Here is an 18,772-nt window from a genome sequence, read left to right as displayed (position 1 = left end):
GAGCTAAGAATGGATATAGGCAACAGTACAGTCACACAGCAGAGAGGTCAGCACAAGTTGGCTATACAGGTATTTTTTTAAGGTCCTGGACAGGTTTGCAGCCCAAAGTAAACCTTGAGCACTCAACCAGACTTGGGGCATAAGCTGCCGCGATGCCTATGACAGAAAAGGAGACATTCTTATGAGGAATTCCTCATCCCCCAGCTCCCTGCAGGTATAGCTGTGATGTGATCAACCTGCTCAGGTATGTCAGATGAGGAATCTCCCCTAACAAGACAGAGGAGGTTCTCTAAAGGATAGCTGGAATCCAAAGTCTAGATGGATCTCTACTTTGAGGTTTTTCCAGCTGCCAGCCTCCCTCCACCCCACTACAGCTATGTCCTAGCTGCAATCACACATGAACATACTTCGTTATGGCCTACTTAAGTTCACCTTCCAGTCTGCAATAAGACTATAGGTTATAATAATACCTCCTATGCTGCACAGTAGGAAGCGTTCCTCCCTACCTTATGATGTATCACTCCAAATCTTAACACTAGCATCAACTCATTACTGAAGGTGTGAAGAACAACTATGAGAATATAATGGCAGGAGGATCACTGATGCTGAAAATAAATGTTACACTTATGCAACACTTTTCATTCTGGAAACAAGTATCTGGACAAGCCACTTCATTACAGCATGGCTTGGAATTAGCCATCTCTGGGATCACAGCAGCAATTAACCTGTACAAAGTCATATTGTACAATAGTAGGAAAGGAAACACTTCATGTAAAGTTTTCATATAGACTCAAAGGCAATTTTACAAAAATTACTTTAGTGTCCAACAGAACAAACAAGGCTCTATAGCAAATAAATAATTTAGATCCTAATGGTTGTATGCATTCCAATTTCTCTACTGCAGAAGATTAACATTCTGAATTAACTCAATAGTACTACAAGGTCCAGTATTTCAAGACAGACTTAAGCCACAAAACCATCTCTTTCCAGCTATTTTAACATATAGCTCATGCATAAAAATCTGTGCCTAGTCTATTCAAGTCAGAAAAAGTATCCTGTGGAAAAAGTTTGGCATATCAATGAAGCAGAATGAATTGAGTCTGAAGGGAGGTCCCTAGGACAGCCTTTGGATTTTATTCAGCAAGAATAAAGTTAAAGTAAACTCAAAATAATTAAACTGTAAATATGAAATTTAAGTCCTAGTAAAATAGAGAACTGGAGGGCACTAAATGACATATTGGAGATGATGTTTTCCAGCTCAGAAGCCACTAAATTATCAGTTTTTAATGAATAGGAGATAAACACACTGCCTTTGTAAAAAAAAAAAAAAAGCAAAGATGCTCTTCATTTGACACAGGAAAGATTAACTTCCTAATCCTACAGAGCAGGTCATAAAATAGCACTTAAAGCTGGGAGATTTTGTTCCTTGCACTGAGAACCAGATACTCAAATGTGGGCTAGGCTTCCTATATTATACATTTAATTTAGGCAGAAGATAGGGCAATATGGCACCTTACAGACTAGCTGATTCAGAGAAGCATGAGCTTTTGTAGGGAACAACATATTTTGTCAGATGGTACAAATGGTCAAGCAGAAAGAAAAGACAGGTATAAGTGAAAGGGAGGGAGAGGGGAAACTGCTAAGAAAGGTAATGGATGGGTTGATTAAATCAATTGGGATGAACAAGGCATTAGCAACTGGAGGGACACCAAAGTAAACAAGTAGTTCAAATTACTGGATAAGAATCCAGTCCATATTGACACCATGGTTAATACAATCCAGTCTGCAGATGACTTCTCCTGACTGGTGGCAAGGGGCAGAGCCACATGACTGGCAGCCCTTGCAGGCAATCAGCTGCGAGGGGCAGAGTGGTGCCATCTTGCCATGCTGGCAGCCCCTTTCCCTTCCCCCTCTGTCTCCCACCGTGGGCTGCATGACCAGGCTGCAGCAACCACAAGGACTGCTGGTTCCCTAGATGGAGCCAGCATTTTATTTTCAGTGAGGTTTTTTTTTTCCTGGGAGCCTGCCAAAACCGCAGACCCCAAGCTTTTTCGCAGGGCCTGCCCAAATTCATAGTTTCCACAAAAATCGTAGTGGCGGTAGATCCCTATCAATATTAGACATCTGATGCAGTAGAATGGCTCTGTTCAGCAGAAGTAATGTTGCATACACTAGCTAGTTCTGAAAACATTTCAGGGATGTGTGTGTCCCCTGGATAAAACATTTCTTTTTTGAAGTATTTCCAAATGTTTCACTTAATGTTTCAATTGTCATATCTGTCAACACCCAGAAGGATCTTTAAGATTTAACACAGCCCTCATCTGTCAATACCCAGAAGGATCTTCAGGATTTTAACACAGCCCTTGAGGTTTGTTTAACAGCTAAAGAGACTTTTGAGTGATGGTCTGCAGATACCAAACAGTTAATGGATTATGAGTTATACATCTAATCCTACCTTCTCAGTATAGAATTAAGAGAATTTTAAAACCAATTTGCTTTGCCTACTGGAAGCCCTGTCCAACCCCAAACACCGTTACTGCAGGGATAAGAATTTGTATGCACAAGAATTTTACAGTGGCCACATCTTGGACAATTATGATGTATTCCTGAACACTATGCCACCATTATGCATTATCCCCTACCACATCACATATTTCATTTAAACACCAGAACTGTCTTTGATTATTAAAGCAGTTGATTCAGAGAACAGTTTTTCTGTGTAGATTTCAGTAAAATAATTTATTGCCCATCATAATTCCTCAAGCTTTATGGCAGGGGTGGGTAAAACAGCCCACAGGCTGGATTTGGCCCCCCAAGTGATTCCATGTGGCCCACAGCAGGTCTCTTAGCCCTGCCTGGCCCAGGTGCAGTGGGCACCATGGTGCATGCAGCTGGTGTCTCTGCCCTTGGGTGCAGAAGTGCCACCTGGCACAACCCACCAGGTTACAGGGCTAAGCAGCAGAACAGGGGCAGCACAGTGCAGAAGCCAGACTTGGCTTCTTGGCAGCCCCTGCTGCCACCTGGGAGCAGGTGTGCACCCCACCACTGCCACCAGCCCAAGCCCCAGCCCCACTGCCTGGGCACCCCAGGCTTGTTCGCCCCACATCCACTGCCAGAGATGCCAAATGGAAAGGACAGGCGGGGTCTCCATGGAGACTGACTCAGGACCCCCACAAGCAGGGTGCGCTTACCCGGGCAGAAGGGATCGGGCTGCAGGTAGGTGGGATGTGGCATCTAGGAGTGGAACAGGTGGTGGTAGTGGGGCCGGAATCACAGACCAGGACCGGGGCTCAGGTCAGAGCTGTGATCTGCTCCCCACATGTCCCTGAGATGGACATAGGTTCCCTGCAGAACTGGTGCCTGTTGCAGGGACATGTGAGGAGCAAATCACAGCTCTGCCCCAGCCCCACCCACCCCACTCCCGGACACTGCTGTGCAAAGTAAACAGCTGTGAAAGGGCTGCGGATAGGTCCTCTCCTCCCCATCCAAGAGCTCAGCAAAACTCCTTAAGTGGACTCCAGCCCAAATAACTGCCCACCTATGTTTTATGGGCATCACTTGTTGACATTTTAAATGAATTACTTTACTGCTATTTCTTCAAAGCTAAAAATAAGGATTTTAAACAAATTCTGCATATAAATCTGCATATAAAAGGTGAGAAAAATAGTATTGCAGAAGCAAGGAAGGGCTGCAAACCAATTCCCCCGGTTCACCATTCCAGAGGTTCTACAGCTCTCAGTCAAGAGCCAAGCAAAAAAACCCTGTAGGATACTAACCTGAAAAAACTCCTAAACAGTTCCAGGTAACAAACAACTGAAGATGCTCAAAGCCTTGAGCTACTTTTATCTGCTTACTCCTGCTCCCCATGCTCTGATAAACCTTATATTTCCTGTGTACAAGGTCCTTCATGTCACCTTTATTTTTATATTACAAACATAATGTTGTAAAGGAAACAAGTGTACTATGACATTTGTGTTCTGCATGTATATCAGTATGATAGCAATGCTTCAGGTATTGATGATGTCGGTAAAATAAGGGCTAACTTATTTTAAAGGATAAATAAAGGATTATAAAGGATACAAGTGCATGGAAGCAAGGCTAACAAAACTGTGCCTGCTTGCTCTGAATTAGGTCCTACAGTGTACAGACTTGTATATTCCTCACATTAGGGTCCCTTGTTCTTAGGCAGGTGCCAAAGTGGACACACCTACATGTTATGTTTTACTAACTGGCCTAGATGTTGTTTGTTCTTAAATTTGTTGTTCAGCCCCTGCCAAGCACTATAAGTGGGCACTAACCTTTCTGGCAGGGATGTCACAAGTTAGCCCTGTTCTCCTTCCTCTGCCTGATCTCCTGCTCTGCTTTCTGCTTCCTGCCCTGTGCTCCCTGCCTTATCTCCTGCTTTCTGCCTTATCTGTTACTGATCTGCTGTGCCACATACTGAGGCTGCATATGCAACTTATGGCACTCATGCTGCAGATTGGCCCCATCTGCAATATATTACTACACTTTTCATCTTTAATCAATTCTTCCGCTTACAACATAATCACATCTCAGCACAGAACCTAAATTCAGGTACACAGCACAAGATGACATCTGAGTGTTTGTCTCACAACACTTGCTCATGATATCCACTCAGGGAATCTATCACAGAGGTGTCAAGCATATAGTCCACAGACCAGATCCAGCCAGCTGATCCAGGTCATCTGGCCTGCAGATTTTTGCCCTGACTCTAGCGGTAGGGCATCCTGCAGCAGCAGCCAGTACCCCAAGGAAAGCAGCACCAAGCAGCACTGCAGGCAGAAGTCCTGTCACCATAGCTAGAGATGAGGGAAGAGTCTGGCTCAGAGGGCTCTGACTGCAGTGGTGGAGCTTCTGGCTATAGTGCCACTGGAGATGTCTGCACCCTGGCTCTTCCCGTGGCACTGATCTCTACCACTGGACATCCCAGCACCTAACCAGAGCCCTGGCTCTGGCTACAATGGCAGGGTTTGCCTACTGTGCTTCTTGGGCTGCCAGCACTCTGGCTCTGGGATGTAGGCTACCACCATGGGAACCCCAATGCTGCTCAGGGTGATAGCACCCAGCTCTTGTCAAGGTGCTGGCTCTCTCTGTGGAAAGGCCTACACCCCATGGCCAGAGACCTGGTTTCAGCCACAGTAGAGAGGTTGCTGCCAACAGTTCTGGTGGAGCTCCTGGTAACCCTGCAAAAGACAGGGCTTTGACTACTGCCATGGGAAGGCTCACCGCTGCAGCCAGAGGTGGAACTCTGTCCATGACGCTGCTTAGGTTGGCAGCACCCTAGCTCGCACCAAGGCAGTGTGCTGCAACAAGAAGCCCTGCCACCATGACCAAAACGTGGTCAGCTGGGGCTCTGGCCACAGTGGCAGAAGCTTTGCCTGTAGTGTTGCCAAGGCTGCCAGCATGCCACCTCTCACTAGGGTGTGGCTTTGTGCCATGGGAAGCTCTGCCACCATGGCCACAACCCCAAAACGCAAGAGCTGGGATGCCATCCATAGGTACCTGAAAGAGGGAATGTGGCCCTCCAAACCGTTTGAAGTTGGCACCCCTGCTCTATTACACTAACAAAATGGATCAAGAAGCCTGTTAAATCTTATTCTAAAGCTATCCTTGGTTAATACATTTGCATCAATGAAAAGCACCATTATCAAGTTTATCAAAAACCAACACTGAAGTTTATAAAATCAGTATTTCTAGAGCACCATTAAAACATGCATGCCACTTTACACATGCAAACTGAACACCATACCCACATTAGGCAATTTTCAAAACAGAATAAACAGGACAAGCAGCCAATAGCATGCATTTTCAACAAATCACCAGGCTTTGGAGAGGTTAGAGAAGATACCATCTGTGCAGTTTTCTTAAAGTGCTAATCCTAAAGGCAGGCTCTCTCCATCCTAATGGGTCATGCATAGAATTATCATGTAAACACAAAGTCTCTGTAGAACCCTTAGAAAATATTAAAAAGCTCTTTTTTAAAAGTTTCCTTAACTTAGAGCAGTAAAAGTATCTGAAATTACTTTCAAGTTTTGAATGTTAAGGAATCTAAGTGATCTTCATACTCTGTTGCTGAACTAGAAATTCTGTTTTTTGTTCCTAACCTTATTTCACAAATATAACATCCTCTTCATGAAAAAGTTAGTGGTGTTCTAAAGAAGTCTGACATCTGGTTTAGAAAATTTAAGCAAAATGCATACAAATCTCAAAATAACTCCAGAACAGATGATCTAGCTGCACCAGCTGTTACATCATATACAGCAAAATCCTGGCTACAGGGATTGCACTGTCATCCCAAGGCATCTACTTTAGAAATGTCTAATAGAGGGAGAGGGCTGAAACACTGCACTGAGAACAACATTTTCAATTTTAGTTGGAGTTGTATAAATGTTTCTAAGATATATTTCAAAGTGAGACTATTATCCCTGAGAATGGGTTGGTCTGAGGAAAACCATCAGAAAGTAAGTTCCAAGAAGTCAAACCTAACCAATTATTACAGAAGTATTTTTTGTACTTTTTCCATTACAAGCATTTCTAAGGGCATTCAAATGTTTGCCATAAATAAATAAATAATAAAAAACAGATGCAGGGAAATTTTTTGCCAGAAGTTGGATGTACTGCCATACAGAACAATACTCAGTGGTACTAGGCAATCAGCCAGCAAGGCCATTCTCTAGCACAGAGTTGGGCAATTATTTCAGCTGGTGGGCCACTTAATGAGTTTTGGTGAGCTGTTGAGGGCTGCACACAAAATCTTTCAAAATATATCATTTTACCAAATTATAGATAAAAAAACAAGTCGTATACTAAAAATCAAACATCTACTATAACATTTTAAAATGTTATTTCAAAAAAGAATTTTTGTACTGATATATTTTTTTGAGTAGCGTATACAGGGGCAATTGCATAATAGCTCAAAATAAGTCTTACTCTTATATATTGTGAAGGGGGGGTGGGTGCTGCCTGTGCAGGCATGGGGGGTCACTCATGCACAAGGTCCCAGGAGGCGGTCATGGGTGAGGAAGAGAGGAAAGTGGCAGAGGGTGCGTGCAGCAGTTTGCCCAGGCAATGTGGTGCAAGTGCAGTCCATACCCACCCCACCTGACCTGCAAGTGCCCCCAACAGCACTTCACATGGAGCTGAGCCCCAACTGTTCCCACCCAGGGCAGCCTACACCCACCCCATGCCCAAGGGCACCACCCTGGCCCTGGCCAGTGCACACAGTTTCCCAGCAGGGCTGCTTCTGCTGCTACTGCAGCTGTCCAGGTACTTCTTAGCTCACCTTCCTCCTCCTGTCCCTGCTGCGCTGCTCTGGGTACCATATGCCCCTCACTCCCAAGTCACAGCACCCCAGGCACCACCCCCAGCCCCAGCTGCCAACCCTGCCCCACTCCCTCCCTCACCGTAGCCACCTCCACCTCAGTCTGCATCCTCCTCCCAGTTCCTCCCCATGTTGCCTATGTCCTTCCCCTCATAGACTTAACCTGCAGGTAGCTGGGGGAACTGTTCTCCACCACTGCCTGGCTGTATTGCTGGCCATATGCATGTGTCCATGCGCACACATGCACATGGCACCCCCTGCATCCTATTTCTCCCAGCCCCAAGCAGCACTTCATAGGCTGGATCTCTGCCAGCACACAAGGGGAACCCCATGGTTTCCTGCATTTTTCTCCTTTAAAGGAAAAAATCTGTGATTTTCCATGGGAAACAGAAAACCCAGATCCCTAATGATGAGATGACTGGCTCTGTAGATGTGGGAAGAGCAGTGGACGTTATATATCTTGATTTTTGTGGGGAGACCACATCAAAAGCCTTGCTATATTCTTGCAAGCAAGCTAAGGAAGTATGGGTTTAATGAAGGTGGATAGAAAACTGGCTGGATCATCAGGCTCAGAGGGTAGTAGTCAGTGGATCAATGTCTAGTTAGCAGCCAGCATTAAGTGGAGTGCCCCAGGGGTCAGTCCTGGGGACAGTTTTGTTCAATATCAACAACCTGGAAGATGGGACAGCGTACAACTTCAGCAAGTTCATAGATGACACCAAGCTGAGGGGAGTAGTGAATATGCTGGAGGGTAGGCCTAGGATTCAGACAGACCTCAACAAATTAGAGGATTGGACCATATGATGTTCAACAAAGACATGTGCAAAGTCCTGCACATACGACAGAACAATCCAACGCACCGCTATAGGCTGGGGACTGACTGGCTAAGCAGCAGCTCTGCAGAAAAGGGCCTGGGGGTTACAGTGGACAAGCAGCTAAACATGAGCCAGTATGCCCTTGTTGCAAAGAAGGCTAACAGCATTCCGAACTGCATTAGTAGGAGTGTTGCCAGCAGATCAAGGGAAATGATTATCTGACTGTCTGACACTGGTGAGGCCACATCTGGAGTACTGTGTTCAGTTTTGGGCCCCCCACTACAGAAAGAATGTGGGCAAGTTGGAGAAAGTCCAGTGGAGGGCAACAAAAATGGTTTGGGGGCTGGGGTACATGACTTCAGAGGAGAGGCTGAGGGAACTAAGCTTATTTAGTCTGGAGAAGAAGGGACTAAAGGGGGATTTAATAGCAGCCTTCAACTGCCTGAAGGGGGGTTCTGAAGAAGATGGAGCTAGACTGTTCTCGGGGTGGCAGATGACAGAACAAGGAGCAGTGGTCTCAAGTTGCAGCAAGGGAAATTTAGGTTAGATATTAGGAAGAACTTTCTCACTAGGAAGGTAGTAAAAAGCACTGGAACAGGTTACCCATAGAGGTTGTGGAGTCTCCATCCTTTGAAATTTCTAAGCCCTAGCTAAACAAAGCCTTGGCTGGAGTGATCTAGTTGGAGATGGTCCTGCTTTGAGCAGGGGGTTGGACTAGATGACCTCTTGAGGTCCCTTCCAACCCAAATTTTCTATGATTCTATGAAGGCTGTTATGAAGTCAGAATGCAGGCAAAATTGCCAAAAAATCCAGATATAGCCTAAATTCTAAAAGGAATGCTTTGCCTCAGCCTTTAATGAGGACACAGATGCTGACCATGGGAACAAAGAAAGATGGGTAAGGGGACTAATGGTAGAGAAATGGAATTACCATAGCTGAGGTAGAAGCCAACCTCAAAGAGCTAAATACATTAAAGTCAGGAGGACTGGATAATCCCTATCAAATAAAGAACCAGCATACAAATCAGAAGTCTGAAAATTTTTTTTTAAATCCTTGCTATCAGTTCAGAGACAGTACCATGTGATTTCAAGAAAACAGGTATTGTGATTATTATTCAAGAGAGAATAAGTGACCATGGAAGATATAGGCTTAGCCAAACCTAAAGCTTTGCATACACCTGAGAAAAAAATTTGAAGGGAAGAATAATTAAAGACACGAATACAAATGAAAACAGAATAAAATACATTGGCTTACTAAAGGTAGATCGCAACTAGATCTACCTCTCAAGACAGCTGTTTTTCTAGAGAGAAATCTAATTGTAATAGCTCTAATCTGGATTTCAGTGAAGCTTGTGACACCATCAAGTGCAAATTATTAGTTAAACTGAAGGAGATGGGGACTACCTCAGAAGTTGAGGAGGAGGATAAAGACCTGAGTGTCCTACTTAAATTACAGAATGACTATGAATCACTAATATGATGTGCCTGGTAAAATCACAAGTTTACAGGCTGTATCAGGAAAAGTTATCTACAGTAGACAGAAGGGGTAGTTCCCTGCCCAGTGCTGCCCCGGTCCCAGCCCATGGTGGCATACCACCCTGCCTCAAGCACAGATCCAGGGATACACCTCTCATGGCTCCCCCAGGGCGTGTGCAGTGGCGGGAGCTGCCCCCCATCCCCCGGACAAGCCGCTCCCAGCTCCATCCTGTGCTCTGCCTTGGCTGTGCAGCACCTGCTCCTGCCCCACTCCCTCCCTCCGTCACCACAGGGGTCTGGATCTGTCCTCCCCCAACACTGCCCCTTAAAAACAAGAAAAAAATATAAAGGGGTACATGAGCTGAAACTGAGACAGAAGGGGTATACTTATTTTAAAAGGTTGAAAACCCCTGATATAAGGCATTGGAAAGAGCTCACTTAAAATACTGTACACACAGAGAAGCCACTCGTATGATTAGAGGCCTGAAGAGCAAGCCATATGAGGAAAAGCTGGCAGATATGGGACTGTTCAGCCTGGAAAAGAGAAGGTTTCAGGGGGATTTGGTGGCAACTCTTAGGGGAGAGCATTAGGGGCTAGGTGAACAACAACTATTCACCAAAGTGCCCCAGGGCAACGATCATAAAATCCTAGATTTCAGACTGGATATAAGGAAAAACTTCTTCACGGTTCATGTGACCAGACTCTAGACTAGACTCCCAGCAGGGGGGGGTGCAGGCACCTACCCTGGAGATCTTCAAAAGGAGACTGGATGCACACCTTGCTGGAGTTATTTGACCCCAGCAGTCTTTCCTGCCCACAGCAGGGGGGGCTGGACCCGATGATCTCATGAGGTCCCTTCCAGCCCTAAACTTCTGTGAATCTGTGAATTCTGGTCACCCATATTCAAGAAAGAAGAACTGGACCATATGTAGAGAAAGGCTTGTTTAGCTAAGCCAAACAAAAATTGAAAGTGTATGCAATTGCCTTCTCCCACGCCCTTCCAGGGTGCACACAACAGCAGGAGCCACCCCCCCCCCCATCCCTGCACCCCTTGGACAAGCTGTGGCTCCATCCCACACCCGCCCCACCCCAGCTGGGCAGCACCTGTCCCAACCCCAGTCCCACTCCCTCCCTCACCACAGGGGCCTTGATCTGCCCCTCCACACCCCTTTCCTTCCCGCTTCCCCTTCTACCACAAGAGACTTACCAGCCGCATGCAGCTGTATCAGAAATTGTATCCGTATCGGCCGATATGCCTCCTTAAAAACAGGCTATCAGTATCAGCGCCAAAAATCTCTGTCGGTGAACCCCTAATGGTAAGTGCTCCAGAAAGCAAGAAACATCCAGAAACAGCCATTTTCATCCTGGTACAGGATTGTGAGAGAAGGAAGATCTTAAATCTCTTCAAAACCTGAAGATCAATGGTAGAGGCATAGCCTCAAAATGGGAAAGGCTTTAAAGGTGTGGCCAGTTCCAGAACAACCTGTTTGACAAATGCAGTACTTGTCTCCAAAGGACTTCAATCAGGAGTAAGGCTCATTGCAATCCATTTGGGTACTTGTCTGCTACCAAAAAGAAAAGTTTTCCTGTTTTTTTGCACGGAAAGATTTCCCATTGCAATGGGATGTTCCATAGCAGTCCGTTACCAAGAGCAGAAAAAAATAAGCAGGAAGATGTGTCGTATCAGTAACTGAAAAGCACAGAGTGCAGAACCTCCTTGCTAACAGCAGGAAATGATAAAATGCAAAAATTTAAATGGTAAAACTTAATGAAGGTACAAAACACAATCAGGTACCCTCCTATATCTGGTTCACCACTGCCTATGACTCTTCCAACTACCAGGTTTCCATGATTAAATAATATTCTCTCAAAAACTCATAGAAGACAAGTGGCTTCTCCCTTAGTATTTGAAGTGCAAAGATTTATCCACCTAATAACTGAAGCTGTGCCAGGAGCAGTTACTTTGGCACTGCAGACTAGTAGTAATTTCTGAATTGGGTACTGCATTCAGTGTTAATTTTGGAGCTCTCCTGACACCAGCAGTATGCCAGATTAATTTTTAGATGTTTTACATATGGGTGAAAAGAAATGGAAAAAATATTTCCTGTAACTAGGTTTGATTTTTAGAATAAAGACTGCTTTACTACTTAGCAAACTTTGGCATCAAGTGTGCAGCACTACTGCCCCCTGATAAGGCCTTAACCTACAAAAAGCTCCTTGCCAAACTAGAATGTAAGCAGGTTGACAAACTTTAAAGACGGACTTCCAGTGCATTCCTGAAAAACGATCAGAAGAATGTTCAGTACAAGGTGTTTAGTCCACAATTTAGTCCCAAGGGAGAGCTCTCATTGGAGTAGAGAGAGGAGCTGTAAAATTTCTTGGAATAGCCTCGCACCCAAGCTAGAAGACAACCTAACACCTACTTCCCAGATCTTCATGAGCCAAAAGTGTCTATCACCAAGATATCAAATGGTCACTGAAGAGAGACCCTGAAAGGAGACCCACATTTTGTTTGGCACAGCAGTAAGTGTAACCCATGAATGGTCACTATGAGATGATTCCCAAATAGGCTTTTTATAGATATTAGTTAAGCTCCTGCTGAAGGCAGGGATATCCTTGACATGAAAGAGCCATTTTGTTTCTCAGAACCCGACAGCAAGGTAACACTTGACTTGCATGTCTCTTGCCAAAAGGTGAAAGGAAAATGGCCCAGAACAAAACATATCTTGCTGCCTGCTTGTTTGTCAGTGTTTCAGCTGCTCTCCCTCTCATCTATGGCTGGCTCCTGAAGAGCAGAAAACAATGGATAGGTCAGTCCACAGGGTGAGTAGGTCTGTTCACCTAAGGTATTTGCATCTTTTTCCATCAGTTTCCCTATTTCTCTTGTCTAGGTCAGGGGTTCCCAACCCCTGGGCAATGGCCCAGTGCTGGGCCACGGCCCAGTGCTGGGCCACAAAGGGTTAGCTGCTGGACCAGAAGTGACCACAGACCAGCAAACCGCAGACTAGCAGTGACCAGCATACTGCAGACTCAACTTTTATACTGAGTATGAAAAAGGGTTGGCTACCTGGCCCACAGTATGCCAGTCACTGCTGGTCCATGGCTTGCTGGTCCACGGCTTGCTGGTCCTCAGCACAAAAAGGTTGAGAACCCCTGGTCTAGGTGATGTTTCTCCCAGCCCACCAGTTCAGTATGTCAATGGGGAAGGTCCAGCGGATCTCATAGGGTTTGTGAGAGCTCATGTGACGAGGCAGCCAATTTAGCACAGAGTCAGGTTCATAAGAGTCTATGAATGGATGTGTCATGATTTTTTAAAATCTAGTACAAAGACCTTATAGTTTGAATTTAAATGTTCCTTCTGTGGCACTTACAACCATGAGCTTCAGCATGAAACCCAGAAAGTAAAATTGAATTGAAATGGATCAGACCCTATATTCACTGTCAAAAATAATGGAAAAATGTAAAAACCACGGAACATCAATATGTTTGTTAACATTTAGAGTATTAAAATGCAACTTTAAAAAGTTGAGGGAGAGGGAGAACAGAAAAGTTGAGTCAGCAGAGTACCTGGGACAGTCTTGCATGAGGCGTGCCTACAGTTTATTCAGGGCACCTGGACCTCTTCAGCCTCTGCAAGAGAAGGTTGAGAGGTGACCTTGTGGCTGACTATAAATTCATCATGGGGTCGAAGAAGGGAATTGGTGAGGCTCTACTCACTAAGGCGCCCCTGGGGGTTACAAGAAATAATGGCCATAAGCTAGCTGAAAGCAGATTTAGACTGGACATCAGGAAGAACTTCTTCATGGTAAGGGTGGCCAAAATCTGGAATGGGCTCCCAAGGGAGGTGGTGCTCTCCCCTACCCTGGGAGTCTCCAAGAGGAGGTTAGATAGGCATCTGGCTGGGGTCATCTAAACCCAGCACACTTTCCTGCCTATGCAGGGGGTCAGACTCAATGATCTCCTGAGGTTCCTTCCAACCCTAATATCTATGAATCTATGAATCTCTTAAGGCTGAAGATCTTACATGGGAATCCCTTGGACCAGGGGCGGGCAAAATGCATCCCAGGAGCCGGATGTGGCCCACCAGACCATTTTATCCAGCCCACAGGGCCCCTAAAAATGTAGAAAATTAATATTTATCTGCCCCTGGCTGCCTGTCATGCGGCTCTCGATGGCGTGCCAAAACTCAGTAAGTGGCCCTCTGCTCGAAATAATTGCCCACCCCTGCCTTGGACCAATTCAGATACAAGTGTTAAGATGACACCACCTTTTAATGTTGAAGTATAAAGCTCCCTCTTATTTTAAGCCAATTCAACGTATTATACTAAGATTACTACCAAGAAAAATAAATGACCTCAAAAAAGAAAATGGATGAATATCACATCAGCAGAGGAAAAGCTAAATTAGTCCAAAAGTTAATATGTTTTTATAGATGTCTAATGACACCTTGTATCTGAAGATTTTGATTCCATATGTTAAAAGGGAATGGGGAAGGAGGCGAGACCAAAGACTAACAAACAGTGAAACATCCTAACCATTTCAGTGTTTCTACTAGGTTACTTCAAGCACAGCGAGTGTGTGTAGAGGGGTCTCTCTGTTCCTTGGAGACAGATATAGAAGACAAGGTGCATAACATTATGTGCCAACAGCATCCCAGTATTGTAAAGCACTGAGATATCATCTCTGCCATACAGAATTTGCCAAGCTTGGCAATTTCTATTACTATTTACCTGTTTACTCTCTGAATGCCCGCAAGGCATTTCATTCAAATCACACGGCCCTCTCTAGCAGTATAAAAGGAAGCAATATCTCCTAGGAACCCAACTGAAAAAATCATTGGTGATGACGACTCAGGCAAACCTAGTAATTTTAGAAATGAAAAGACTACACAGACATTGTTCTTCATTATACCATTTTAGTCTAAACTGTTAAAATTCACTTTCTGTCAAGTATTTTTTGAGCCCCAAATGACAGAACAAAATAAACCAGAACTAGGCTACTCTAGATTGCAGATACAACATATTTCAAAATGGTAAAGCCTTGTCATTGGTGTCCACAGGTTCCTGTACAATATCCCCAAAATAGGCTTTGGGAGGGAACTCACAGGTGAATTTCAGGTAACAGGTTTGTAATGAATTATCACTATCATATCACCTGATAGCAATTCCAGCATTACACAAGTGTCTCTGTAAAGCCCACAATCACCCTATAATAGCTTGAGAATGTTCTCTCTCCCTGACAATATACAGATTTGAAGGTGGTTTGGGCATGATATAAATAATCTTTAATACCTATATGTTTAAAGTTAAAAGGTGGATTTCAAGGTAATAAGAGCATCTATATACTACAAAAGCCATGGAGTAAAGCAGAAGTGGAAATAAAAAGCCTCCAGTATTTGGCCCCTCTGTATTTCAGAACTCTGACCTTCAGTACAAAACCAAAGGTGAACTACTCTCTGCATGAAGATATTAAAATACCTTTCTTTCATGGGGAGGAGGGACAGAGGATTAACTCTTCTTTACTCCTCCTCAGAGTCAAGGTCACAAACAATCTGAGCAGCCCAGCCATGACTGCAGTAACAGGAAGAATGCTCTAAACTAAATCCGAGTAATTTCTTTCTAGAGCAGTATTTTAAAAGTCATTTCCTAATATTAACACTTCATTATTTTGATTTTTTAATCATTCAGGAAGGCAAACCCAAGAGCTTTAAAATTCTGAAGTGAGGCATTTCCCCCATCACTGCTATTCAAGATAGCAGCAAATACAGAAATTGTTACATGGAACCATGTTCTAGCTTCTGAATGATCCACACCGTTTCACTATCCCCTGCTCTTATGCTGCTATCTAGCTCCTACTAAATAGAGCCTTTGCACCAAATTTGATGCATCTTTCTTAAATCTAGGAGAATCTGCTTAGCTGTAGACATGAATTTAAAAAGCATTACAGCATCATATTTTCAAATAATTATCAATTAATTTTAATATTAATATTAATGTTACATTTTGGTATGTTAGAAAATACTGAAATATATATTCCTACTCACTAGATCAGGGTGACCAACCTGCAGCATGAGTGCCACACAGCAGCATGGGAAGTCTCTAAATATGACAGATGAGGAGGGCAGAAAGCAAAAAGCAGAGCAGGAGATCAGGTACAGAGAAGGGAGCAGAAAGCAGAGCAGTAGATTAGACAGAGGAAGGGGATCACAATGGCACTCAGAGAGTGTTTAGGGCTAATTAGTGGCATGCCACCCAAAAAGGTGAACCCCCACACTTTCACTACGGAATGAACTTTTGAGTCATGTCAAAGAGCTACCTTAGGGTGGTAACTGAAATGTAATCATGCTGAGACCCATGTTGGCATCTCCTGGACTCAGTTACCTCAGGCATTGGGACCTGGACTCTTTGTCAGTCTTTTGCATCCAGTACCCTACAGAATCACTCTCTTAATATTGTAGTTGTGCCATATTCATAATACCTGACCTCCCTCAGAAGTCAGATGTTCTCTTCCCCCAGTTCTTTAATATAGAAAAGCTTGCAGCCTGTAACTCAAAGCTTCTGCTAGAGGATTATTTATTTTAATGTTTTAGGCAGTTGTACATTGTTTAGGCTTTACCATCTTGTATTATAGTCAAGTTTCATTTTAAACATCTTTATTTTTAATAATAAAATCTTTAAATAGCAACAACATTCATTTTAGTAAGTCAACCCTGGCCCAAGTATGTGTATGCTGAAGACTGCACCAAAACAACATACCCAAGGTAGCTTTACCTAATTGAAAAAGCAGAGTAAATTAGCTCATCCAAACGCTGCTGCAGGTAACCTGCTTCCAGCATTCAAGCCAACTCAAGCAAAAACATTTGTTACCTCTGTACTATTCTGCAGGCTGCAACACAGCAGCAGAGAGAGCACAGAAAAATCATCTTTGTACTTTTGGCTATTGGTGCAGCAGCCACAAGAAGCAGATCAAATCCAGCTCAGCTTCAACAACCTGGACTTGAGTATGCTTAGCATTTACTGAGTCTTCAGCGAATTTTCTGCTGAGCATGTGCAGAGGGTTTTACTCAGAGGCCTTCTCAGACAAGCTTACATGGAGGGAAGCTAAAAGGCACATCCCCTGATACTAGTCACGTCTTACCAAATTTCAAATCCTTGCAGTAAGGCATGGAGACACTACAGAAACACGTTTGTTTTTTCCCCCCCAACTGCATTCTCTTGATGATCTACAAGGTCCCTTCCGACCCTACTTCTATGAATCTATGAAATAGCCTAACCGGTCTTAGCTGAAACTTCCAAAAAACAAACAAAAAAAGGTGTTCAGATTGAGACAGCCTCTTGGCATAGACTATTTTCAGTCTAAACACTTCATGTTTGGCGAGCTGCAATGTACTTAAACCAACTGCGTATCAGGAAAAATGTTTGGAAACTGTAGGCAACACCATTCAACTTTTAAAAAGTTCAAAGATAATGCCACAACGGAGTTATAGGAACATTAAACAAGCAATAGATGTTTGTGACTAAAATCACTTTTTCCCTTAAAAATAGACTACTTTCCTCTCAGTCAGGCTTCTTAGATTTCACGAGCATTTATTCTCTGTTTTGATTATGTTGTGAACACAATGGAACACCTATATTAGCCATACAGTATTATTTGAAGGCACCCATCATTTGACAAGTTGCATTTTGATGCTAGAATAGCATGCTCTTAAGGGGATGGAAGGGTTATTAGGTTTTAAGCATATGAGACTCGGTGCTTTAGCTCCACTAGTCCTTAAAATAAGACTTGCTCATGCAACACTCAGTGCTGGAAAAGATAAGTTGGTGCAGTTAAGCCTTTATTTTTTAAATAACATTTGCCACTCTGCTTCTAGAAAAAGAAAGAAATCCTACAAGCACTCTCCTTTACTCGCAATCGTAAACCTGGAGATTCACCCTACCTAACTTCACCCAGAAAAGCCAGCAGCACAACCAGACGTGTTCTCGCGCAGTTAAAAACACTGCACCATGCAACCATTTCGTCGTCATCCTTCGCACCATCAGGCCAGACTGCTGCATGTGAGTTCCCCCTTCTGCTGTAAAAACAGCACCATTTCTAGCAAATTCCAAAAAAACGTGACGGGACAGGTGATGGATCAGAGGAAAATCCAGACAACATCTGATACAGGGTGGTAAAAATAAAACATGGAAGAGTTTACACGATATGAGACAGCCCTGTTTCGCTACCCGTCATGTCCTGACAACAAAGACTAGCGCATGTGCAGTGATCTCTCAGGGGTGCGGGAGGAAACGGGAAGAGGGGGAGACCCAAACAGATGAAGCCAGCTGTTCCAGGGGTTGTCGCTGCTCTCATTTTTATTGTGGTTCCAGCACTAGAAGCAAAAACAAGGACGGCATCCTTTTACGCAGCGTGGGCCCGCTCTCACTCAGCCGTGGATGAGAGGGGCTGTTTGGAAAACACCAGCTCTTAATTTTCACTTGTTTCTTTGACAGAAAAAAAAGGAGGGGGAGGGACACTGTTTTGGGTCCCCAAGCTCCGAAAACCTCTGGGCAGCGGGGTACGCACCTGACACGGGCCCGGTGGCCCCAGGGACTGCGGCACCGGGGGGGTGTCACGGCCAGCAACACCTGAACCCCGCGGGCCCCACTGGGCGCCTGCGGGCCATGCGTGCAGCCGGTTCGGCCCCGGGCGAGGGCTGCGTCGCCTCCAGGGACCCCGCCCGCGGGCAGGGGCAGGGGCAGGGGCGGAGCGGGAAGGACACGCTGCTGCCCCGGGGAGGATAAGCCGCCGCGAGGCGGGCAGGAGCGCGGGAGAGGGGCAATGCGGTCCTGCCCTGCCGCACCAGCTCACTCACCCGTCCCGCCATCTTGACCCGGTGCGTCCGGCTCCCAGCGCCGACTGACAGGCAGCTGCCGCGGCTCCCCGCCCCGCTACGCACGACGCAGCGTGAGGGGCGTGGCCAGAGATCGCCCTGCAGCGGCCGGACGTCACGCGCTGCCGGCGTGGCTGAGTTGCGCCGTGGTGCCGCCTTCGCTGCTCGCCTCCGGGCAGTGCTTCCGCGCGCGCCGGCTGTGAGTCTTTGCGCTGACGGCTCTCGGGGCACAGGGATTGCAGGGACAGCCGCATGCAACGTCACTGACTC

At 45.1% G+C, this 18,772-nt stretch overlaps 1 protein-coding gene across 3 annotated transcripts in view; it reads right to left on the bottom strand.

Moving 5' to 3' along the window:
- NSF (N-ethylmaleimide sensitive factor, vesicle fusing ATPase) overlaps nucleotides 1-18,575 on the bottom strand; it is a 119,526-nt gene extending 100,951 nt beyond the window's left edge. The window contains exon 1 of one of the 3 annotated variants that reach the window (XM_014594182.3): nucleotides 18,485-18,575. In XM_014594182.3, coding sequence (XP_014449668.1) covers nucleotides 18,485-18,496 — 12 coding nt within the window. In that variant the 5' untranslated portion in view covers nucleotides 18,497-18,575. Of the gene's footprint in view, nucleotides 1-10,840; nucleotides 10,865-13,200; nucleotides 13,221-18,484 lie in introns of those variants that run through there. The other 2 variants (XM_019492242.2, XM_019492241.2) reach the window with 2 other exon arrangements.
- Between the last annotated feature and the right edge of the window lie 197 nt (nucleotides 18,576-18,772).

This window comes from Alligator mississippiensis, chromosome 4, assembly GCF_030867095.1.
Source record: "Alligator mississippiensis isolate rAllMis1 chromosome 4, rAllMis1, whole genome shotgun sequence".
Taxonomy (NCBI): domain Eukaryota; kingdom Metazoa; phylum Chordata; order Crocodylia; family Alligatoridae; genus Alligator; species Alligator mississippiensis.
Note: the sequence above shows the minus strand (reverse complement) of the source record. Positions and strands in the feature narration are given on the sequence as shown.